Genomic DNA, 26,755 nt, shown 5'->3' with positions numbered 1-26,755 from the left:
AATCAATTGCTGTTTTTACTCAAAGAAGAATAGTTAGAATGATTCTGATTCTAAAATATTTCAGCATTAAAAATTTCAATGTATTTTCCAGGCGGGATATTGTTGCCAAATATTTTTAAACTCATTGGGTGTTCCATACATCATTCTTCATTTCTCACCGGTGGAGAAACACGGCTCTTAAAAATAAATTTTCGTGAACAATTAGATCACGATATCTTGTAAACTATTAGTTCGATATTCAAAATAAAAAAAAAAGTTAGATTTTTTCCATAAAAATAATCAAGCGTAGAAATGAACTAAGTTGAATCTAATAAAAAAAATAATGGAAATTCAAATGAGTTACTTTCTTAATTGGATAGGTTTCAAATTTGTTGTAATATACATCTCATATTGAGTTAACATTATTTTTCCAGAAGAGCGAAATCTTTCTTTTTCTTTTTGTATTTATTGATGTGGCTCAAACTTCGTGGGGGCCTTCCCTATGACCAAAGAAGCCATTTGGTGTTTTTGGTTTTTTTATTAGGGTGCCCAGAAAAATGACCCCCTGCTCCACAAGCAAAAATTTGTTTTTTTTTTGAGTTATTTTAAGCATGTGTGCAAATTTTGAGTGAAATTGGTTGAAATTGATGCCCGAGCCTAAAGTTGGTGAAAAATAAGTTTTTCATACAAAATCACTTTTTTAAATCGCTAATAACTTTTGAGACATAGAGAAGTATGGTCAAAAATGTTTTCGCCGTGTTATGAATTTTACAGATTTTAAAATTTAGCCACCGAAAGTATTATTTGAAATATTTGCTGTTTTTTTAAACATGTGACCATGAGAGACCATTTCTTAAGAAAAAGTTTTTTAAAGTTCAAAAATATTGCTAAAAAAAAGTTCTAAGATACATGAAAGATTGGACTTCTGGTTGCTGAGAGCTGCGGTTTAAATAAAAGAATGGAAAATTTAACTTTTCTAAGTTTAACCCAAACAACCCTCCATTTTTGAGTGTATCGCAGCAACAAATGACCCGATTTTCAATTTAAAAAAATAAAACAATACTGAAATTTTCCTATTTTTTCGAAACAATATTTTCAAAATATTGGAATAAAAACTAACTTTTCAAAAGGGCATTATATTCAATGTTTGGCCATTTTGAAATGTTAGTCTTGATTCAACAAATGTTAAAATGATTTTCAATTTTGATTTTTTTTTCAAATACTAATTTAAAAAATATATAACTCGACGGCAAAATGGTTAACCAAAAAAATAATAATAATAAAAAAATCAGCCAGCGTATCTATTTTTTTCGAACAGTTCTCATCAATAGCTACAACTTTGCCAAATACAGATAGATTGATCAAAAAATTCTTACAAAAGTTACAGATTTTCGAATATTAAAGATGGATTAAAGGGGTGTAAATGTAATACAGTGTCATCCCCTTTTATTATTTTTTCATCTAAATTGTTCATTGACCCTCAATCGTGAAGTAAATGATTCATTCAAAAAATTGACGATTGATTCATTGTTCGCAAGCAGCTTTTTTTGTTTTGTCTTGTTGTCAAAAACGGGATGATAGTGTATACATCATATTAGATGTATGTGAATTTCAACAAAATGATTTGATCAATGTTTCTTATGTTTTGAGAAGATCACAATCAGAGAAAAACAAAAAATAATTATGCACAAAATCTTTGAAAATATTTTAACCAGTTTTATTGCAACAGAATAAGCGTCTTCAAAATGTTTATGGAAAGGTTCTATTAGTATTTCATCGTTACCATTTTTGTGCAATTTCCAAACATACTCACCACGTTAAAGCATGCTCTTTCTCTTTTCCTTTCACAAACATGAATCTGACAACAAAAACCCAGCGTGACGCACGCTAAACTTCACACCCACACCAAAGGGAAAATCCTCACCCCACGTGGTTTCGTTGATACCCAAGATGACAGACGTGCGAAAGCCTGGGCGGAATCTGTTCCGCGTTCCGCACCGAAAAATTAGAATCTGGCTGTTTAACTGCGTGATGTGTGATGTTTTTTTTTGTTTCTCGGAATTTCTTGTGAAATCTGACACCCAACGGTGACAGTTGAAGGGTTTTTTTCGGATAGCTTAGAACGCGAGTGACGAACGCAACAAGTTTGATTTATTTAAAAACATTTACTTTCTTTATTTGTTTCTGGTTATTTTTTTTTTTGCGTTTTCTGTTCCAATTTCGGCCTAGCTTCCTCGAGTTTTGTAGCATCTTCAGAGGTGTTTTAATTTTTTTTTCTGGTTTTTAAATATTCGATTCTTTCTGGAAATCAAACTCTGCATCGGTTGGATCATAGATTAAATAGTGACTCAGAGTCTGGATTTGCTAACTTACAGAGCGTTCTGTCACCGATCTGTGTTCAGAGCGGTTTTTTTTGGGGGGTTTGCAACTCTGTATAGATTTTTTTTTTCGGTAATAAAATTCTAGTTCAATGGGATGTAAAACATGATCGCCTTCAATTAGTCAACAAATTTGGAATAAGTGTTTCGATTTGGTTTAGTTGCATTTATTTTCTCTATGAGCTGTTCGACAAACACCGTTGAATAGCAGCTTAAACTAAGTCATTTTATACACATTTTGTAGTAATTTAGCTAAATTTACAGACTAAGTTTTACAATTTTGGTATTGTGTCTCGTACGAATGCTTTCATAACTGGGGTTTTTGGAACAAAAAGCCATGCGGTCTCTTTTCACGTTTCCGGGGAGCTTGAACCTAGTCAAAAAATAAAATATTCATGCAGTTTTATCTAAGGTTCCGCTTACCGCTAGATGAATCTGCCTTATGAAGTGATTATTTACATTTAACCCTCCTCCGCTGCTGGAGCGTCCGAGGGACCTTTCCTAAAACATCATAAATCTTCATTTCAAACCCTCTGCTTTCGTTCCACATCATTAACTCTTAGGCGCTCAATCAATCAGTTTTTATCACATTTAATTTCCTCCTTTTTACAGCAAAAAAGTAAATAACAAAGAATTCGCTGCTGTTTTTTTCCTACCCCTTTCATTCCCTAAAACAATCTCACCCTGTCCGCGAGTGTTTGTTCAACATTCTTCTCTCTGTTTTACTTGTTCTGTTGAAATTTCAGTCAATTCGTGTTTTTTATTTCATTTCGGAAAATGTGGGCTTTTGGTTAGAGCTTTGGTTTGCTTTAGCTTTTTCCTCCCCTCCCTTCAAACGGAAAATTTTCCACCTCGCTTTGGAAAGTCATTGGCAAGATTTATTTGAGCCCCTTTTTTTCTGCCCTCCCACTTGGAATGGTTTATTTGAGAATTCCTTTCGCTGCCACGGGCTGCGTTCTGCGGTGGTTTAATTTCATTGCGTTGCCGCGCGATAAATGTTACCCCTTTTTTTTGGGCGGTTGGTTCCGTGGAAGCTGCCAAGTTACGTCCGGGGGATTGGATTTAATTTCAGTTCAATTTTTCGGAAAAAAGGAAGGACGTTCTTATGGGAGTTTCCACTGGTGATTTACGGTCCGTAACTTGGGCTTGGAGTGAAAATATTGGGTTTTTTTCCTCCTGAGGGTCTTACGAATAATGTATCAATTTGTAATTACATTACCAGGCTTGAAAGAGTGTTCAATAAAAATAATGGTCATATTTAAATGAAACTGAGGCTTTCAAATTAATTAAAATAAGTAAAATGAGGATTGGGACCATTTACATTCAGAATCTATTGGAAGATTGTGTTACTTTCTTCTTCCATCTTTGACAACAGAATCTTTTCAAGCAAGAAATTAACGATTATGCTTGAAAGCATGATTTTGAAAGTAGTTTCTTAAATTTGTGTTATTTTATGGATATTAAAAAAATGATTTTTTATCATTTTTGAATACAATTGGAATACAAAAATTTCTTATATTCAATATTTTTGCCACCATTATTGAAGAAAGGCCACAAAATCACCCAAAAACTGAACTTCTTAAACCTTCACTTAATCATATCGACACAGAATTAAATTCTGAGCAGGTATTTGTAAGATACGATTCTGTTATCTCGGATTTCTCGACAATGGCTCAGCAGAATTTGTTAATTCCATTCACCGTGTAACATTTCATGTGTCACATACTGTAAAACGATATAAAAATAATGCGCCTGCAAGTATTCTGCAAACAACTGAACCCTTTTGATTTGATTGTGTGCACATACACATGTAGTATACCACTGCTTTGATCTACTTTTGATATCACGACGAGATTGAAATGATATCTGCAATTGAAATTAAAACCGTGTTCGTGTGTTTTAATTTCCTGCGTCGCAAAAGAATCTGATTGGTTGATTCAAGGTCAACTAGGTACAATTATCACGGATCGAGGAACTCTATAAAGCTGAGTCAAAAAACCGACGCTTCACTTTAGTTGGAGTGCTTTTACGAAACGGTTTTGCTTTTTTCGAACAGTTTAATTTCGGTGAAAAGTTTAAAGTGGAATTAGTTCTGGTGATTGTGATACTCTTTCTGGAAAAGCAGTAAGTGCACAGGGCAACGATTTTGTAAAGCTTCGCAAATTACAAATGCACTTACTTTCTAGCACTCAAAGCTTTGAAGAAATAGTTTCCCCCTAGAACAAGCAAAGGTTAGGTGAACCCTTTGCGCGTGTCAGGTAAGATCTAAATACAGATCATGAGATTAGGCAGAAATGCAACTTTTGGCCACGTTATAGGTTGCCCATTAACGTGGGTGCAAGTCTCGGGGCAGAAAAGCCGTACATTTCGTCGTTCGACGCTGGGAATGCTTCGTTGGTCAGACTGGTGGATGAAAACCACGACGGGGTCGTGACGAACCGTTTCAACCGCCTTAGTCAACTCCAACGACTCGGAGACGCATCTACTCCGCCCACCCAGTTGACCCCACACGTCCTTTTCGAAGCAATCCCAGAGCTTGGAGGAAGTTCCGAGCTTTCGAGCACGCCAAAAGCTCGCCGGCTGCCCAGCCGATTCTAACCTCGCTTGCCCGACCGAAGGAAGTGCGAGGAACGAGACAAAAGCCTGACAGCAGCAGTACCATCCGTCTCCACCGATTCGAAACAACGTTGGACCGAGCGTCCCCATCAAGAACGTCGCCGTGCGACGGCCACGTGTAAACGTTGGTTCCGCTAGACGCCGCTTGGGGGCTGGAAGCCCAAAGCGCGGCGAAGAACGTGTCGACGCCGATCGCTGTGCCACGTGTCCACGGCGGAGTACTGCTAGCCGCCGCTAGAGTGCGGTAGGGTTGCGCGAACGCACCGGAGCTGTTGGATCGCTGATCGTCGCAGTAGGTCCGGACCTAGGAGAATCTACACGCCGTTCAAGAACGCCTGCAAGCAGTTGCTGGTACCAGATTAGTAGGGTAAAGTACAGTGCACGACAATAGGGAATAGTTTTTGCTAGATTTAAGATCTAAACCCCCCCCCCCTTAGTATTAATTTGAGCTCATTTACAACCACAAATAAAAATCCCGGGTCTTTTTCGGATTTTGCGTTGCAAAAACGAGGATTAATTCTGCACGCGTTTAACTTAAATATACCTTCTTTCGTTTCGTAATGAACTTTGTTTTTCTTAATAAATTTTGGATTAGAATGCACTCTAACTAATGCGTTCGTTTGTTTTAAAGACTGAGATGAAAGAGTTCGTAAATGTTGTTGACCTTGAGTAAATTTTTGGGATCTTTTGGTTCGACTTTTCGGTTTAGATTACACTAAAACTCGCCTTGAGATCAAGAGCTTCAGGTCGGGCTTCCCTGATTAAAATCCACAAACAACCTCCAACTTTTGGAGTGGCGCTAAAGTTGTTTGCAGGCTAAGCATAAAAGGTGTTTCAAATAAATTGGATTGTCCAGGGATTGCGCAATGTAACGCTCCTGGTACGTTGTGAAAAGGTTGCGCGTTACAACCGGTTTGGGTTCTCTGAAAATTTTTGGATTTTATTAAGTTTTCGGAACACACAAAAAAGATTTTGGTAAATGCAAAAATACAAACATGAAGCTTTTGCAATTGACTTTGTTAGAAAGGCATCAATCATTGCGGTGGTTTTAACAAGGTTTTACCAGGGTTAGTGATTTTTCACGCCCAAAAATTCCAAATTTCACGGGGACCATAATTCCAAAGTACTAAATTTCATGAAACGTGAAAATTGTAAAAATTTCCTTAAGAGTTTAATATGAAACTTTCAGAAAGTACTTTTTTCATAATTTTTTCAAGTGGCACTTAAATAAAATCTTTTCTAATAGTAGTTTATGCAACATGTTGCAAAAAGAGGTTTTTATCAGCACGAGTCGTACATTTATCTAACGAGGTTCACCGAGTTAGATAAATACGACGAGTGATGAAAAATCAAGTTTTGCAACGAGTTCCATACAACGTTTTTTGCTATTCTGAAAAACACCCTTTGGACAGAATTATAGGACAAATGACCATGCATTGAGTCAATGAATCGTTCAAATAAAAAAAAAGTTGAAAAGTATAACTTTTTCTAATAAGTGCTGAAAAGTTCAACTTTTCAGCATCCATTTCAGTGCTGAAAAGTAGAACTTTTCAGCATTTGTTTTGTAAAGGGTTACTATTCGATTCTGTTATTTTTGGTACAGAAAAGTAGGCTGTTTCGTCGTTCAAGAATGACAGGAAAAGTTAGTAGTTTCACGACGGAATTGCAAAAATATCTTTAATCATTTGTTGTATCCATTTTTTTCCATTTTTATGAAGCTATAAAGTATTTTCTGATTCGCTTTTATTATATGGGTAGATCTTTTTTACATTCAAATTGGGTAATATAACTTAAGTCTTTAAAATACAAAAAAAAATGAGGTATCCAATATCCACGGGGATCAAATCATTGAATTTCGTAAAAATTACACGAAACAAAAAAAATCTACAAAGACCTGATTTTCAAAATAAAATAAAAAATAAATATATTGCAAGATAAAATTCAATGTCAAATTATTACTGAGGGAATAAAAATATGATTACATTATGTCAGTATTCTATGAAAAGACTGACATTTTTATTCCTTTCTAACAGCATACTTCAATAATTTACGGTTCTACGGTCCCTGTAATATCGATTCAGAGAAAATTTACTGTTTTTACTGAATGTTACTTTCACTAGAATATTAGCTATAATTTGATCATGATAAATTTTTTTTTATTTCAGTAAATCTGGGAAATCTTGAAATCAAACGATTGTTAAGTCAATATAAAGAAAGGTTTTGATTGGAAAATATATAAATTATTCAAATCATTTGGAATTTTTACTAACGTCTAACGAAATGTTGAATATGTATCAAAATTGTATTGTCAATAGTGCGTTTCACTTGAATAATTTATTTAAGCGTACATTTTTATGTTTCTATATTTCTATGATCATTAAAAAAATGCAGCCTAACTTAAGAAACTAATTAAGGTCAAGGCCAGTTAATGTATTAAATCTTGCCAATCTCGCAATTTCTTGTATTTTTTAAAGAAATAATCCGATTCCAAAATCATTTTCATGCAAGAAAATAGATGCTTTTATCCAAGGAACCAAAGGAATAGACACATTAACACTGGAACGCCCAACGCATGTCCAACTTACACGGACGCCCAAGCCTCCCAAAAAAGTTGGAACGGTAACTTCAACACGCCCGTTCTCGGGCATAACTCAACCAATCGGGACGATTCTTGTTCCCAGTGATTTGTAAGAATGTCTAGATGATCCTAAAATTTTGCAGAACTTGATTTAAACAAATCTGTAATTTCTGCGACCGAAAACATCGTTCCAACTTTTTTTAAACGACTGCCTCCGCGGAATTTTCGGCGATTTTTTTTTACACGCGAAAAAAAAAGTTGGAACGATGTTTTTGATCGCAAAAATTACAGATTTGATCAAATTAAGTTCTGCAAAGGTCTAGAATCATCTAGACATCCTAACAAATCACTGGAAAGAAGAATCATCTTGATTGGTTGAGTTATGCCCGAGAACCATTGAGTTGAAGATATCGTTCCAACTTTTTTGGAGCCTTGGGCGTTGGAATGTTAAAAAAAAAACTTGAAAAAACATATTGTTTTTTATCTATCAAATTTTATCTATAAAAATGAAAGTGTTGTGCATTTGTTATATTATGTTTTACCTTAGCACTGTAAAGATTTAATCTCAAAATAACACATCACTTCTCTACTGATTCGAAAGTATACCATAACTGTTCCGCAAGTGATACCGACCCCAGATTCATTTTCCAAAAAATCCGCTTGAAATCCACGTTCGTGTGTGAAAAGCCAACATCCCAATTACAGCACGCAAACACAGAAATCCAAAACCGGGGACTCACTTTATATCCAGACTGGATGCTGGAAGCCCCACCAATGTGATGATGCTGCCGCTGGTTCACCCTGGTCAGCAAGCCCGTGTAGTGTTCAACAAACACGCAGCTTTTTTAAAAAAACACCCCCCACCTCGTGAGGGTGGGTGGGCCAGCTTTTCACGGACAAGTATATTTATGTAAAGAGAGACAGCGTGTCGTGAGGGGAGGGAGAGGGATGATCAAAGCCATCGCTAATAGCAACAAGGCCACACAGTTAATCCCGTTTTTGTTGATGCTCTTGTACGGTACACTCTGGTAGGCGTTTCGCCGTTATCGTTTACAGGGAAAATAATTTGCTGGCAATAAATTAGCTTAAAGTTTCACACGCAGTCGATGGTGTTGGTCACGTGGGTTGTGGGGGGAGGGATGAGGGTATGCAAACCACATAACCGCTGCTGTATCGCCGTTTCCTGATTTATTTTTTTCTATTTTTTTACTGCTTCTGATGGGATTTTTCACAGTTTTGAATTTTAAAATGAAATGAATTGAAAAATTGAAAAAAAGTTTGCCTAAAATTTAAATTTTACTGTCAAACAAAACCTTTATTCTTTTTGAATTTCCTCTGAAGCGTTTTCCCTCTTTTTCATTCAGATTGTACTCTTAATGGCCATCGAGGGGTGTGACAGGAAAAAAATCAATAACTTTAATGAATATGTAAAACTGTTTCATTTTCACCACTTTCCACAAACCTCACACCCACACGCAAACAGCAGCTCTGCACAAATATACACTAAAGCAACGCACACAACCACATCTACCTTCTACTGGTGACCACCGGAGGCAATCCAGCCCGCGGCAACCTGGAGCACCACCAGCCAGCTGACCATCACCGCAGCCCTCCTGGAGTTCACCAGAACCACCAGGCAGGCCATCAGCGGAACCAGCGCCACGCCCGGGAACCCGTGGCCACCGGAGCCGTTCTTCGAGGCCAGTGCCTTGGCCGACGTCTCCAGACAGTGGCGGAACTCGCGGTAGTCCAGCCGCGTTATGGCACAGTAGTGATTGAGCAGGCAGATGCCCTCGCAGCTCTGCGTCGAGTAGCGGACCGAGTTGGCGCGGTAGTACCTGGAACGGGACAAAGGGAGGACATGGTTGATGAGAAGAAGTCATAATGCAAAGTCTGACATGATTTTGATTTTAACTACTGGAGCATATGGTTTATGTACCTAGTTTATTTTTCACTCAATTTTGCATGAATTTAAGTTAACTAAAATAACACCTTAATTTAAACAGTTATTAAGTCAGGATTAGTTGAGTGAAATCCTTCTTTAGAGATCAAGGAAGTATAAAAATATGCTCAGATTACTAGTTATATTTTCCAAAAGTATTACAAAAAAAAAAAAAAGAATAAGTTGCTGTTACATCCTTCTGACATAACCTACCAAATTTGTGATCGTTAACTTAAGACTCATTCTGTAAGTTTTTTGAAAACTTTTTCTTTCTTCTATTTAATGTTTATAAGTAATAATGCTTTCGATTGAATTACGATGTAACACAGAGCTGAAAGGAACTCCAAAACTCTGTTATGTACCTTAATGAACTTATTATTCACAAATAAAACCGAAATGACAAAATTGAATCAACTTATGATTCGAATGTTTTCAAAATGAAGCAAAGTTCAAAAAATGCAAAATGTTCTTTGCAGAAATTTTTATAAATGCACCGTTTTGAGGTAAATCAACTTAAATTTGATTTTTGAGAATATTTTGCAATTTTTCGGGTTTTGTTGGCTAACCCAGGTGTGATTTTTTTAAGAGTACCAAAATAAATCTTTAAATTTGCCTGAGAATATTTTAAGATTAGACGCTAAATGAAATCTTTGTTGTTTTGAGAAAAAATCTTTTTAGAAAAACTATTGATGGACTTCTTAAAACCTTCTAATTAACAGTAGGAACTTATGGGCACTCTAGCAGGACTGTATGGAACAAATCCGAATAAAAATTAAGTTGAACTAATTTTTTTTCAAAGGCTGTATTTTTTCCATTTTCTATCTAATATTAAAAGCCGATTTAAAAGTTGCTTCAGTTTAATTAAAAAAACTGTCAAGGTTTAAACGTTTTAAAATTTCAATCAGATAAGTTCGACCCTTCATATCAATCAGAATGGAAATTCTGTACAACAGTTTCAAAAGCGGTCTGTTCAAGTTTAAAATATGTCAATGTCTCCCAAAAATCAACCCAGAAATATTCTTTTCAATACTTGTTATGTCTGAAAAATCCCCTCACCGACATTTTACTCAAAAGATCCTTTGTAATTACTCTCAGTTTAAAGAAAGCTGTCATCACAAAAGCCGAATCGGCCCTAACAAGGTCCCGGCTCCAAAAAAAACTTAATTTTTAAAAAATTTACGAAACAAAAGTCTGAAAGATGCAACTAACCGAAAATATACATTTTTCTTTTATTCTCTTTTCAAAATGGTTAAAACTGCTTTTGGTTCAATGAATGCAATTTCTCATTGTTTTTTGTTTTTGTTCGAAACTAGAGACAAAATAATGCGTACTGGGCTGGGCTTAATTATTTTTACCCATTTAACCCATGAAAGAATATTTAAATTAAAATGTTTACTTTTGAAAGGTCTACAAATACATTTTTTCTAATTTCATAGTACAGACCAAATTATTTTTTTTTTAAATAATTTTATTGAAGACATTAGAAATGTCACATATTTTTCAAAAAAAGTTGTTAAGTACTTTTCGATTGCAATTATAATTTGGCATCAAAAAACATGTATTGTCCAGTTTCTTGATATGATTCATATTACACGATTTTTTTTTTTTTCAAAATTCATATATGGGTAATTCTCTACCAACTCACACGAAATCGGGAAAAGTTGCCCCGACCCCTCTTCGATTTGCGTGAAACTTTGTCCTAAGGGGTTACTTTTGTCCCTGATCACGAATCCGAGGTCCGTTTTTTGATATCTTGTGACGGAGGGGCGGTACGACCCCTTCCATTTTTGAACATGCGAAAAAAGAGGTGTTTTTCAATAATTTGCAGCCTGAAACGTTGCTGAGATAGAAATTTGGTGTCAAAGGGACTTTTATGTAAAATTAGACGCCCGATTTGATGGCGTACTCAGAATTCCGAAAAAACGTATTTTTCATCGAAAAAAACGCTAAAAATGTTTTAAAAATTCTCCCATTTTCCGTTACTCGACTGTAAAAATGTTTGGAACATGTCATTTTATGGGAACTTTAATGTTCTTTTCGAATCTACATTGACCCAGAAGGGAAATTTTTTCATTTAGAACAAATTTTTCATTTTAAAATTTTGTGTTTTTTCTGACTTTGCAGGGTTATTTTTTAGAGTGTAACAATGTTCTACAAAGTTGTAGAACAGACAATTACAAAATTTTTGATATATAGACGTAAGGGGTTTGCCTTTAAACATCACGAGTTATCGCGATTTTACCAAAAAAAGTTTTGAAAAAGTTACTTTTTGTGTTTCTCTTTGTTTCGTCGTCCGTGTCTGTCGCGGGTGACCATGAACGGGCATGATCGATGACGACCAACTTTTTCAAAACTTTTTTTCGTAAAATCGCGATAACTCGTAATGTTGATAAGCAAACTCCTTATGTCTATACATCAAAATTTTTGTAATTATCTGCTCTACAATTTTGTTGAACATTGTTACACTCTAAAAAATAACCCTGCAAAGTTAGAAAAAACACGAAATTTTAAAATGAAAATATTTGTTCTAAATGAAAAAATGACCCTTCTGGGTCAATGTAGATTCGAAAAGAACATTAAATTTCCAATAAGGGAGCGTTTAGACCCCCTCCCCCCCCCCCCTCGTAACAAAAATTCCATACAAATTTTAAAAAACACTGCCTCCAACCCCCCCTCCCCCCTACTGCGTTACGTAATAAAAGAACGCTCCCTAAAATGACATGTTCCAAAAAATTTTACAGTCGAGTAACGGAAAATGGGAGAATTTTTAAAACTTTTTTAGTGTTTTTTTCGATGAAAAATTCGTTTTTTCGGAATTCTGAGTACGCCATCAAATCGGGCGTCTAATTTTACATAAAAGTCCCTTTGACACCAAATTTCTATCTCAGCACCGTTTCAGGCTGCAAATTATTGAAAAACACCTCTTTTTTCGCATGTTCAAAAATGGAAGGGGTCGTACCGCCCCTCCGTCACGAGATATCAAAAAATGGACCTCGGATTCGTGATCAGAGACAAAAGTTATCCCTTAGGACAAAGTTTCACGCAAATCGAAGAGGGGTCGGGGCAACTGCTGTGTGAGTTGGCGGAGAATTACCCATATACGACATCAGATTTTGCACTCACTATGACTCAGAAGATGTTTTTTTTAGTTCCCTAACAAATCATAAAATAACGAAAATTTAAAAAAATACACGTTTTAAGGAAATTTAACTGAATCGTTAAATAAAAAATTCGTCATTTTCCCGTGTACTTAGGCCGTTGCAAATATTTTTCAAAGTTGTTCCCACTTCAAAACTATACTGAAAAATCAAGGGTCAAAAAAATATTTTTCCAAAAAACTTCAAAATTTTCATGAAAATAGAAGCCTAATTAACTGAAATCAATCCTAAATGCATCTTTCTGCATTGATAATCATATTTAGCATGTTTGGGTTTGTTTGAAAATGTTTTGAATTTTTATGAATTTCCAATGTACAGCACCGCAAAAATTTAATTTTTCGCAAAAATTAAAATTTTCATCAATACTGGCCAGGTGTATAATGCATAATGCAACTTTTCATTAAAATGGTGAAACCATGGCTCATTATTTAAATTTTTATACTTTTTTCAATTTTTTGTCACCATCCCTCGACTTTGGTCAGAGCCGTGGGACATAAACTGAAAAAATATTTGCAATGGCCTTTTTTCAGAATCAGAAGAATTTCAAACATTTGCATACCCATTTAGTATGACTAGCCCCCAAAATTGCATGAAGACTTTTATGAAAAAAACTATTGATGCAAAATTGCTTTTGAGATTTTTTTTACGAAATTGATTTTTTCTTGTAATTTTATTTTTTGTATTTTTTAATCCAGTTGATTTCTTTGGTAGTGGCCTGTGGTATACCCAAAGTAGCCATTCTGCATCATTAGTTTATGAACAAACCATATAATCCATATAATTTTCAATACAAATTTGACAGCTATCCAAACAAAAATGGTATTTGAAAATTCAAAAATCTATATCTTTTGAAGGAGTTTTCGGTTTGGTGTCTTTGGCAAAGATTTAGATGTTGATAAGGAATACACTGAAAAAAATGATACGCGGTTAAAATTTTGTTGTTGGTATTAAATTATTTGTTTTTTGTCTTTAAAATAGTGTTTTTTCTGCAAATAAATTTTTAATGACCAAAATTTAAATTCACCAGATTTATTTACCTTGTTTATTTTTTTTCAGTGTAGTCCTTATCCATACCAACAACCTTGCCAAAGATACCAAATCGATCAAAAAATTCCTTCAAAAGATACAGATTTTTGAATATTCATGTATCATTTTTGCATGAACAACTGCCAAATTTGTACGGAAAAGTAAATGGACAAACTAATGATGCAAAATGGCTTCTTTGGACATACCGAAGGCACCAATAAAGTTTCAGCTGGATTAAAAAATATTAAAGAATTAATGACTGAAATCTCAGAGAATTGCTTTTCTTTTGACATAAGGAATGCATGGAAAAAGTTTCATCCAAATAAAAAAAAAAAAAATAATTTAAAATTAGCGAAAAAACTTGTGAAATCGTAGAGAACACCCCCGGGTTGAGAATTACTGCTCTACAAAATCTCTCCAAGATAGCCATTGCATAGTAGTTTAGCCTACAGCAGAAAAAACCTCAAACTTTTTTCAATGCTCTGGCACTGAATTTTAGACTACTGCAGCTATCTTGAAGAGCTCAAGTAGTACTCCTAAATCTTTTTGTTTCTTGTAAACATTAAGTTTCTTCAAAAAATTTTGACTGTTGCTTCAATTTTCGTTTATCTTAGTCGGTTGACATAAATTAACAAAATATTATTTGCGAAGCAATCTTCCTATGAATGTAATGATTTCGTAAATATTGGAAAAATAATTCAAATTGAGCTCAAGCTTATTGTAATAGATTTAATGAATTAAAATACTAATGCTAATCAACAGGTAATAGTATCTACTTTTTCAAAATATCTCAAATAATCGTTCATTGCACATGAAATCTTTTATTTATCATGTTATGCAAAACGTAGTAACGAATAGCCTACAATTCGTCAATTATACCGTATCGCGACAAACTGGACGAAAAGAGAGAATATATGAACCTGAAGAAGAAGGGAAAGAATCGTTACTTATAACGCTTGGGGGAATCCCACTTATTTCCCCCTACACGTGCTTCAAACATCAAGTGCCACCCCCACTTCTTTTCCCAAAAAAAATACATTCGGCTCTCTCGTTTGTTTGTTCAGTGTGCCCACTTGAAAAATCGCGGCATACAAATAGCATTTTTCCTCTAAATGTTTTAGCATCCTCCCACGTGAGCAAAAGAAAAAAAAACGAAGCACCAAGGAATGTTAAAGATAGTATCACGGACTACGTGTGCGGATCTTCGGTTTTTAGAGTTCTTTGAAATTCCAGTCGCGTTTCTTCTTGATGTGGTGGTGGTGGTAGTGGAAAAGTCAATTCGACACACACACATATTCCGGCTTACACACAGGAAGTAAGGTCACGGGGATAAATCCACGGCGCACACAAATTTACAACCTCTTGAGTTATTTGCGCTGTCATTGTGGAGGATTTTCCAGCGAAACGAAAACAGATTTGAATAAATAAACTGCCTCTTCGTTTTTGGTTTTTTTTTTCGGTGGGAGGCTTTTTTCCACTTGGTTTACCATTCTGTGAACGCTTTTCTTTGTCGGTTAAATCTGATCGCCCACAGGAGGGGATGAGGTGGGCAAATGTTCCCGCAGGGACTTTGGGTCACCCACCGGTGGACCTGTGAAAGGAGGCAGAAGCACACACTTGGAAGTATTTTATGGATTTTTCGACACCGACACCGCCGAGAGCCGAGCAGCAATCGAATCGATTCTAATCGAATGAAAACTTTTTTTTTTTGGTTCTCCCAAAAATGTGAGCCACTTTTACGGATCGATAACTTTCAATACCACTTATAAATATAAATATTGGTTTCGTTCCATTACCCGGTGGACCACATTCGATTTCGGGCGCACGGACCACCCCGAGACGGAGCGAGATTTTCCGTCGTATTTTGTCCGATTTTATCGGTCGACAAAATCCAGAACATAGAAAAAAATCTTTCGAGCTGAAATTTATCTAGCAAACGCATTCGCCACACAACTTTGGCAGGACCAAAAAAGGGAAAGCACTTTGGAAGAGTGAAAAATCGAATCGAACCAGGAAAGCGCTTTAATACGGAATGGTCACATGAAAAGTGGACACATTTGTTGGATGATAGAATTTCAGCAAAAAAAAAGGTTGACCATGAACTAGTTTTGAACTAGAATGATGCATTTTTTTTGTTTTTATTTTTCAAAAATTGATAAAAAAAATAAAAAAAATAATAAAGATGCTCTTTACTTTTCCAACTTATCTCACTCCACAAGACTCCACCTCGCAAATCCTGCAAATGACACTAACTCTCCAGCGAATGGAAAAGTTTTCTGATTTCACACAAGAAAGATTATTATTAACTCTCTCCATCACACATTGCCCATCCCCTCTCAACCAAACTTCCAAACGTCACTCGAATACTATATGCGGTTGGATGCAAAAGAAAAAAAAAGGAAAAAAGATTTTTCCCGGAGCTTTCCAGAGCATGAAGAATTGTGCAAAAATGGGTAAAGCAGAAAGAAACTGCCGTCAACGAAAGTGAACGCCAAGAACAGTGAGATTTCACTTCAAAAGAAGCAAAAAAAAAAAAATGAGAAAAGAAAAATGAAACATATTGGATTAGACAAGCTTCGTGCAATGCCATTTATCCCTTCCCCTCTGAGCTAGTCAAAGTGAGTGTCTGTGTGTGTGTATGAATGACTTCTGGTGAATGAATGAATATGCACGAATGTGAGTGTGTGTGTGTGCGAACATTTTGAGGGAGGCTTTACGGCACAGTTTCAATCACGCCTCGAGTGCTTTGGCTTTGTTCGATGAGCTTTGCTGGGGAATCTCAGCTCCACTCTCCCACATCAGACACTTGATGTTGTTGGTGTTGCTGCTGCAGAGGGTTTACCAACATGGAAATGTGGGTGGACAAGGATGACGACAAGAGAGACAGAAGCTGAACGCTGCACAATGCCATGTAACTGAGCGAGGGTGGGTTGATCAAAGCAATACCAATAGAAATAACAATGATGGTGCCTTCACCCACTCTGGGACTCTGGGAGGATTCTGTTCTTGCGGTTGTTGGAAATCGATTTTATCTTAATGCAACCGCAGTCATAGCAGTGATTGTTGAATTGGTACAGATGAGTGTGGTTTTTCCCAATCTTGTTGTGTTTGAGCAATTATATCAATACGAGCTAAAACTAATACTTCTGGTTTGTACATTCTAGGGATGTTACGCATCAATAGTTGGTGCTCGCACTGTACAACTTGTTTGAAGAAAAAATGTACTTGAAAGATTTGCAAAAAAATGTAATTTAATGAAAACAGCTGTTTATCGGACCAAGCAGCAGATGTTTTCGGGATATTAATTTATGCACAGATTTAAATGCCATTAAAGAAGAGCTAAAATAACTTTATTACAAACTTCAGGACAAACCCCAAATCCATAATTTGGTATAGCAATTAACAGTTCTACTTTTTAAAAGCTGGATTTATTTAACTTGTTAGCTGACTAGAATTCCAAAATTTTTGGAGCTGGTTGTTTTCTAAAACTTCTTTGGATTCTTTTACTTCTTTTTGTTGTACTTGATAGGTAGTTGTTTTTTTGTCTAAGAATACTAAAAAAATACTTGCAAGAAATAAAACAATCTTACAATGCTGAGGAGGAGATTAGACCAGACAAATTTACAAAAAAAAATGGCTCAAAGTTATCCTCCTGAGTGTCTCAATGAATCGAAGCTAATGGTATTAGAATACCAAAAACATTTTAAATTTTTCTCAAATTTGCTTATACCTGAAAAAAAAAACATATTAGGTTAGTACGGGCAAATCAATTTTAATTTGGTCATATTAATTTGCATAATCTTTTTTTGAATAGTTTATTTCCAAGAAGTTTTAATTTTTTATATTGTTTTAAAAGATTTTTTCCATGTTGATCGAAGCCATTTTAATCATGTAAAAACGATTTAACGTCTACGCCAAAGTTGTACACAGTAAAAAATAATTTAAATTTAGAAGGATAAAAATTACCTCTTTTGATATAATTTTACTGCAATTAAGACTGCAAAATTGACATTACACCAGAGTAGAGGTAAAATTACACATTTTCAGCAGTAAAATTACACATTTTTCTGATATAAAATACGTACCCCTTTCCAGATATTACATTAACATGATTTTTTTTACTGTGTAGGATAGGACCTTAAAACAAATTGGTACGCTGAAAAATATTTCCGTTTTTCGATTTGACTTTTCATTAATACAAGTTTAATCGATCAAAAAAATACATATTACATTTCGTTTTTTAAGAAATTGTTTTGATGGACTTAAAAGGCATCTTTTATGTCTAGGTATCGGACACATGATTTTTGTGAAAATTACTGAAAGTATGGTCAATCAACTTTTCAAAACAAATGGCAAACTTAAATTTACAATCGAAGGTGATTTTTTCGAAAAATTAAAAGCTTTTTTTTCTGCAATATAAAAATACTTTATGAATGAATAGCAATCATGCATAAAGTATTTTCTTAGCTGGGAAAATTTCCTACATTTTTTAACTTTTTAGCATTATTGAGCGATCTGCTTGTTACTGAGATAAAGCCCCTAGAAGATAAAAGAGTGAGAAATGGGTTTTCTCATTGTCATCTATTAAGCCCTTTTTTATGACTCGCGATTTCTCGGAAACAATTAATTCGTTTTCAATACTAAAAAAATGGAACTTTAAAAAAAAATCTTTCTTTTTTTTACAAAAATAATCATGAAAAATTAAGTCAAACTTTTGAAAATTATCATAATACGTAGTTTTTGGCCTTTCAAAAATTTATTCTCGATTCTATTTTTCAAAAATCATTTTTTTTGATGAAAAGGGCAAAACAATCCCAAAGGTCTCAATTTAGAATTTTGAAAGTGAAACACATATTTTGTGATATCACGAGTTGAAAAATCGAGGTTAGTTAGGTAACAATGAGGAAAAAACATTTAAAAAAAAAAAAATAGAATTTGAGAGGCTATATCTCTGCAACCAGTGTCCCAATCAACATGGTCCAAAAGAAAAATGGAAAATTTCTCCTTAAAAGGTATTTAACTTCAAAACAGTGCACTTCGTTGAAAAAATGTGTGAACACAATTTCGAGCGCAAATTTAATCTGTCATCTAAACATTATTTGAAAATTTTGTTTAAGAATGATTAAGATTTTTTCCAACAACAGTTAACAAAAATAATAAATCCGGTACTAGACCTTCCTAAAATATAGCTTAAAAGATGCCCTAAAACCAAATCACTTATTCTAATAATTTTATTTTTCAGTGAAAAATGTAAGTCGTTAGAGAATGCGATTCTTTTTTTTCCAAAAATAATTATTTAAAAAAATGTTTGAGGTAGTATAAAGGAAAAAAATAAAATTTCAGGCAGAGTTTTTAAATTACTGAAAGGTGAAAATTCGCATTATAACAGATAAAAATTGTTATGATACTGTCAAAAATATGTTTAATTTCATAAAACCATTTTTTTCTAAAACATAACGTTTTATCCATTTTGTGGTCAATCATTTTTTGTAAAAAAATCTAAAAATAACATTTTGTTAGGCAGTTGCAAATATTTTTTGAAGTTTATGTACCTCGATTCTGAGAAAAGTCAAGGAATTGAGTGATTTTTTTTCGCAAAAAAGAAACTTTTTTGTGGGACTGTACATTTAATATATTTGTCATGGAGTTTGATTATGTTAAGGATTGACCTTCTATTTGCATTAAAATTGTGAAGTTTTTCGAAGAAAATTGTGTTTCGCCCCCTGATTTTTTTGGCTGACTTTAAAGGAGGGGACGAAAAAAGTTTTGAAAATATTATTAATGCAAAACGAATGTCTTACATTTTATTCTAAAAAAATTTAAATTGATTTTTAGAGTAATAACGTTTACGTCATGATTTGAATAGGCACTGCCATAATTTTACTAACATTTTGGTAAATTTTAACAAAAAATGTATTCACATTTGCAATAATCAGCTGATCATTTATTTCTCTCAAGTAGCGATGGTATATCATCATCAAAAGAAAATCTTTGGACGTTCATCAAGAGAAAAAATCCAAAAGGAGCATGGCTCTCCTCTCTCGCGCACGAAAGGTCGTTAAAAAGAATCTAAAAAATCATCATCTTGATTATTCGGCGGAACATCTTTTTCACTACTACACTTGTCACAGGTCGAAAAATGATCTGTCACTTTTTGTAATTGGGCAATGAGTGTAAACAAAGCGGAATACATAGTTTTAAGTGATGCTAACAAGAAAAATCACAAAAGATCATCCACAGATTGATTTTTTGGAGAAGTTTGGGAGAGATTTTCTTTTGCGTGATTTGCCTCCTCTCTCTTTCGCGGGTGAAAAAAGTTCGCAAGCGAAAATGATTTTTTTGCGCTTATTCCATCCCTGCTCTCAAGAAAGAGCAAATTTATGAAAAATATAATGTTTATATTTTTGGATTTTTATGAAAGTGTACTTTTTCTATGACCAAAGATAATTATCTATAATTGGTTCGTCCATACAAGTTTCCTATTTTGGCAAAAGGCTATTGATTGAAACATTCAAAAATCTGTATCTTGAGTACAATTTGGTGCCTTTGCCAAAGTTGTATGAATTGCTATGAAAAAGAAGTTAAGTTCTGAAAAAGATCACCTGTGCGCAAAACAGACATTTTAGAAAATTTTCGTTAATGGTTATGTTTTAGATGACAAAAAAATCTTGTCTTTTGAGGTAGTTGAGGCAGTGTTTCCTCTTTTTCTAAAGCTTGACCATTTATTCAAAATCATAACACAAGGATGCATCAAAGCGTACTCACTTGGCAAACTGCGTATCGTCCGCGTTCGAGAACCGGTCGGCCAGGTTGTGCAGCGCCACCGATGAAACCTCGGCCAGCCCGTAGTAGTACGTCGTCAGGTTGTACTCGGGCTGCCAGACCGCTTCCTCCTGCAGGTTGGCCTGGTCCAGGTCCAGGTAGTACTGCGTGTAGTCCAGGACCTGTTTGGGGGTGGGGGAGGATTGTCATGGTTTAGTAATCGGTTAAAGAATTGGTATGTTGAGTTGATGTCGTACCTGGCCGGAATCGGTGTCAAACTTGTACAACCGCATGGCCGGGTTGTTCGATTCGCCCATCCTCCGGGGACTGATCGAGGGCGCGATCATCATCCATGACACGGGTTTCCCTAATAAGTTGTATAGAAAGATTAATGTTATGACTTACAAGTGACCTGACGGTTCAGAACGTACCAATGTCATTGTAGACCACCCGGAACGAGTCCGAGTGCAGGTGGCCGAAGAACTGTCCCTGAATGATCGACGAGTACTTCTTCACCAGCCGCAGGTAGCGCGCGTTGTTCTTCTCGGTGAAGCTCGTGTGTCCGTACGGCATCGTGTGGCCAATGTGGCGCTCGTCCGAGCCTGGTGGTATGTGTCCTACTATATATACCTGTGGCGAAGAAGAAGAAGAGGGTAAAGTCCAGTGATAACCGTTGATGGTCGAACCGATAAAAAAGTGATCAAAGTGATGTGCCTTTTATTCGATCCAAAGCATGCGAATTCAATTATAGGCCATAAAATTAAAGACCTTTTCCCTGCAGAACATCATCCAGCGCTCCGGTATCATTTCTCATCGATAGCCCACATAAAAGAGAAAAAGTTTCCCCTTTAGCCTCCCACCCACAGAAGCCTTTCTTCGTATATTTCGTGGATTTCAGAGGAAATTGAAACTAACATCACACCTAAAAGCTCTCCAATGGCCTCAAATACACTCCCATTCGGACAGCCCCACACCCAAGAAAGCGCCCCAACTGCTTCATATAAAGAGAACCAATATGAGCATCAATAAAAATGAAATAAAATCCTGAAGGCTAAATCGACTCTGCTTGGATGCTTTTCCCCAACCCAAAATGGACCCTTTCTCCGGATCGGGATCGATTCATCATTCTTTTGCGAGTGTGTTGTTGTGCTGGGGGAGGGAGGGACGGCCAACAGGCTTTTAAAGTACTTTCTCCGCAGTTTGGGCGAACCTGATCCCCTACAGATGTATATACCTCAGGTGATGTGTCCAGGCCTGGATGCCTTTCTCAAAAGTCCTATTCTGGGGGGGAAAGATGACGACGATGCTTGGGATTTGGGTCCAGATCGAACGAAAATCACATCTTCCTCGGGTTGCCTTTTGAAGCTCGTATGAGGTAATTTTGAAGGTAGTCATTCGGAAATTACGTGGTTTTGATGTAATTTAACTAAAGTCCCTACCGAACTCTTAAACGATTAATTTTATTCTGTTGACTTTTTAGTACAATTAGCATAGCATAGATTTGTGGGTCTCGTGGCGCAGGGGTAGCGGCTTCGGCTGCCGATCCCGATGATGCTATGAGACGCGGGTTCGATTCCCGCCTTATCCACTGAGCTTCTATCGGATGGTGAAGTAAAACGTCGGTCCCGGTTTCTCCTGTCTCGTCAGAGGCGCTGGAGCAGAAATCCCACGTTAGAGGAAGGCCATGCCCCGGGGGGCGTAGTGCCAATAGTTTCGTTTTTTTCGTTTTTAGATTTGTACAAAATTGGTACCTATTGAATTGTTTCAAAACTAGATTTGATCAAAAACAGAAAAAGGTGCAGGTGGTTATGTTCTACATGACCAATATGACAAAGAACTTTGTTCAAAACTCTGAAAAATTATTCTATTTTTATTTATACGTTTTTCAATTCTTTGCCAATTTATTTAATCCTGAATAATTAATTCTAATTTAATGTTGTCAATTATTGGCACCTCTTTGGAAATAAATTGCCAACACATGAAAATATTGCCAAAACAAGTATGGTTCGAAAAATGCCCTCCCCCCCTCCACAAAAAAATAAAAAAAAGGCAGCGATAGAGCTGGAAAATCATGGACCTTACAACCACTATCGAAATGGCAATTTTCAAGTCCAGTCTCAAAAACCATATTGCCCAAAATCGTATGGTTAGGTAAATGTCCGCCCGGAAAACTTTCTCCCAGGTCCATGTTTACTCCTGGTGTGGCCAATCCTATCAAAATGGCCATTTTCATAACCAGTATCAAAAACCATGAATTTTGAGTTTCCTAAGGACAAAGTTCTTTGTCAAAAATAAAAATGATTTCAATTTAAAAATAGAGCAGTTTATGAACAACCCCCCAAATACCTGAAACACGAGGGAGTGCAGAAGAAACAGCATACCAGAGTAGGATCGATTCGGTTGATCAAACAAGAAATGACTAATGGATGTGTTGAATTTGGGCAAAGGCTGCCCCACGTTATGAACCCCTTTTTTTCCTTTCGATGCTCTGCTGGATGCTGGGGCTTGGGGATCGAAAGGATTTTATTGTAGGTATTTTTGGGGAGGGTGGGTCCATTATTTTCTTCGAGGGACCCCGGGAAAATGGCACGTGTTTGTGGCCGAAGTGAGTATGTAATCAGGTTTTTGTGGGGCTCTTTTTCCGGCTGGGGTTTATTTTCAGAACGAAACGGATGAAAAGTACTTCGTTAAGGTTTTAAGGTGGATTAAAACGACCAGTTGAATGTGCGGGGAGCTTTTTGAGTACGCTTCAACGCATTTATAAACGGAATGTCTTTCCGAGATTAGTAGAGCTGTGCATTAGCAATTCATGACGAATGTGATTTCAATTAGTGTCTTCCTCAGAATCACATTCAGCACAGCATCAAATGTATGAATTAATAAACTCCATTTGCCGATAGATGCAGCAAGTGGGTGTGTCACAAAATTGATTAAATTTTCATGCCTTTATTCTGTATCAAAATTCTGTGAAATAACTCAAAGCAAACCTGCATCATCTTCAAGTGAACATTTCATGAATCCGAAAAAGTTGTTCAAAAAATCCAAAAGCTTTACTTAAAAGTTTTAATGATTTCAAAAAGAAGAGCAAACGAAAATATTTGCCTTCAGCAAATAAAAAATCTCCCAAACCACAGTTTTCCCTCAAAACGAAAACCACATTTCTACTGGGCGTGTGTACAACGACGAAACTTTCTATTAGCTTAGCATTGGTTACATCAAACGGCAAACTTTCCCGGAAAGAAAATTCGTTTTCCTCTCGAAAAATGCAACAAACTTATTATCGCAATCCTTCAGCGGAAAATCCTATCACCAGCACGAGCGCCAACGACTGATGTTTTGCCATTCTGGCTCCTACTTCGAAAAAGCTCCCTCCCACTCCCTCAAAAAGTCCGCCTGTCCGTGACAAAGTTTGGCGAGTTGGTCTTTGGTCTGATGGTGACGGTGATGGAACTCCCTGTCTCAGCACAACAACCCAGAGAGATCGCCACCCCTTGTAAGGTAGGCCAGCGCCAGTAGCTGTCACTTGAAGAGATTTGGCGGAAAATTAAAAGCTTTCGTCGTTGCCATTGCCAGCGCAAAAAAGCTCTCAACGGCACACTTCAGAGTTGAGAGGTGGTGTTGTGTTTCTCAGCTTGCAAACGGGAAAGGGGTCAATTTGGAAGTTTTGAGCGAAATTAAATCTAAATTAAAAATCGATTAATGGCGTCATTATGGTGCTTGTTCCCACCCCGCCGCTGGAACAGACATAATTATCGCCGCGTCTTGTCAAGGATTTATGGTCGTCTTGGCAGGCAGGCAGTTCGGAGCAATTTTTCCCACTTCTTTTGGGCAGGCAGCAAATAAACGAACGAACGAACCTTTGCTCGCGCACCCAGTGAATGAGTGGGATAAAGATGATGGTTGTTCACGAGGAAGTGATTATCTCTTATCTAGGCTAAGATTTATTACTGTAATTATGGCAGGACGGATGGAGTGCTTCCGATGAGTTGTTGTGTTTGGCCAACGGGGTTGGAATTGTTGAAGTGTGAACGATTTTTTTTTTATTATTATTTGTTGGATTCTTCTTTTAACCCCGCAAAGCCCAATCTTGAGCGCCAAAAATATTGCAAAAAATTGCCATTGATCCATCATTGTAAGAATATTTTCCATTTAAAAGCATTTGAAAAAATATTGCCTTATGTTTTTCAATCGATAATTTAGTAGTTTGCAATTTTTACACCAATAAAATTTCTTATAGTAACTTTCAGGGTTATTGAAGATTGATCAAGTATATTTTATTTTCCTTCTAATGACAATTTTCACATTTTTTCAGATGTGTAACGAATCATTTCAAATGTATTTAAAACTGGTTTTGTATATTGTCGATGAAAAAACGTTTTTTGAGATTTTGTATCGTAAAATGAAAATCTAGCCATTTCTCCGATTTCGTGTGAGTTGGCAACGAATCTTCTAAAGATCAACCCGAAATTAACCCCCAATTAGAATTTTTGCAGTTTGATTTTGAATTAGATTTTTGAACTATTTTCCATGTTTGTTATTTTTTATTTATCACAATTCCATAGCAGACGGATATAACTTGGGAATAACATTTTTTTATATTTGCAAATACCAGACCAATAACATTTTATGTTAATTATAACAAGATTTGTTATTCGTCGTTATGATTTTTTTGTTATCTCGGTCCCAACCTGATGTGAAAATGTCTAAAAGGACCTAATAAAAATAAGATTATAGAATATATTTTTTTTTGTTATTTGATTGTTATTGTAATAACAGACTGAAAGCATTTTTAGTTCTTTTTTGAACAAATCTTTGTTATTATTTTCTGTTATTTTAACAACTTTTGAGATCATTTGGAAGTATTCTTCCATAACAAAAAATGTTATTCAAAATTTATTTTGGCTTTCAACCAATATCAGACCAATAACAAATTTTGTTAACATTAACTGTTATTGAACTATTATTCAAAAATGGATTTTTCAAGAAGATTCGCACTTTCTGTTATTTTTACAATATTTCAATTCAATTCAATTCATTTTATTTACCGCAATAGCAATTTTACAACTTGTGTGAATGGCTGGTTCATAGAGATTTGGTGTTCCTTGCAACTATTTCCTTTTCGTTAACCGCTTGGTAACAGAAGGTTCTTCAAATGCAATTAAACAAAAACTAGGAAAAATTTGGCCAAAAAAACCTAGTGAGATTGAAAATTTAACAGTATTTATTATTGAAATGGAATGAATTTTGTTATTACCGTCTGCCCGGGTTGTACAGTGGTCCAGATCGCAAAATTAAGTAATAAATGGATTTTCTGAAAAATTTCCCTTTGAGAAACATTGGTGTATCTGCAAAATTGGCTTGTTTGACAATAAGGATAGTTTACGTTTAGGGTGTTTCAGAAAATTTTAGATTTCAGGACTATTTTGGGATATTTTTCACTTCTAGAATGTTGTTGAGCTTAAGCCAATCGTAGCAATTTTGTTGAACACATCTGAATTTTGTCTTGCAATCTACGCCTACTACGAATTATGTTATCAACGGTATCAGAGCAATAATCAGCATTTTTAGTTGCATTTCAGGTTCATGTTTCAGAAAAAGTAATGCTCGGAGCACTGTCAGTTCTCTAAAAATTGATAATTTAAATCAATTTAAAGGAGAAATTCAATTCAGACAGCACCTGCCAATTTTCAATGCACTAAGTTGCATTTGAATGTTGTGATCTAGAACTACAAGTTCAGAAAACAATCAATAACAAGGCAAACACAATTTTTTCGTTATTCGATTATTCGAAGTGAAATTTTTCCGAGGCATTTGGATAATCGTGCCTGGACTGTATATGTTTTTTCTTTCTAATCTGATTCTGAATCTTAACTCGAGCCCGAAGCGTCAAAATTTTGATTATTGGTCATATTTTGGATTTCCATGGGTATATATTTTAAAATAGAAACTCAAAAAAATGTCAAAAAATCGTTAGGTTTATGCATTGGTCTAATAATAAATTGCTACGTTGAAAGCGTAGATTGTGAGACAAAATTTTAAAGTCTGTTTGTTTGTCCCGCCCGTGTGGATCAATCGGACCGCGCACTGGACTCCAATCTAGAGGTTGCTGGTTCGAATCCCGCGGCGGGCGCTCTAAAATTCTTTGTGTAAATATGGGTATTCGGCGCCGTCGCTCCGTGCCATACTTTCATACACTTAGGAGCCCAGGGCGGCGAAGTCCTTGTAGATAAAAGGAAGACACTAGTGGTTGGTACTAGCAATGGTGGCCGACAGCTCGATAGCGGTGTGCTCTAATGTTCTAACTGAAAATTGGGCC

The 26,755-nt window shown here is 35.7% G+C and overlaps 1 protein-coding gene across 2 annotated transcripts in view; it reads right to left on the bottom strand.

The window, feature by feature from the left end:
- Positions 1–2,408: 2,408 nt before the first annotated feature.
- The window catches only part of LOC120424419 (acid sphingomyelinase-like phosphodiesterase 3a), a 128,754-nt gene continuing 104,407 nt past the window's right edge, over positions 2,409–26,755 (bottom strand). For both annotated transcript variants that reach the window (XM_039588529.2, XM_052709408.1), the window contains exons 7-10: positions 20,871–21,069; positions 20,697–20,806; positions 20,443–20,621; positions 2,409–9,389 (exon numbers count right to left, since the gene is read on the bottom strand). In XM_039588529.2, coding sequence (XP_039444463.1) covers positions 9,086–9,389; positions 20,443–20,621; positions 20,697–20,806; positions 20,871–21,069 — 792 coding nt within the window. In that variant the 3' untranslated portion in view covers positions 2,409–9,085. The remainder of the gene's footprint in view (positions 9,390–20,442; positions 20,622–20,696; positions 20,807–20,870; positions 21,070–26,755) is intronic.

This window comes from Culex pipiens, chromosome 3 (assembly GCF_016801865.2).
Source record: "Culex pipiens pallens isolate TS chromosome 3, TS_CPP_V2, whole genome shotgun sequence".
Lineage (NCBI taxonomy): Eukaryota > Metazoa > Arthropoda > Insecta > Diptera > Culicidae > Culex > Culex pipiens.
The sequence above is the reverse complement of the archived record's forward strand: the minus strand, read 5'-3'. Positions and strand labels throughout refer to the sequence as shown.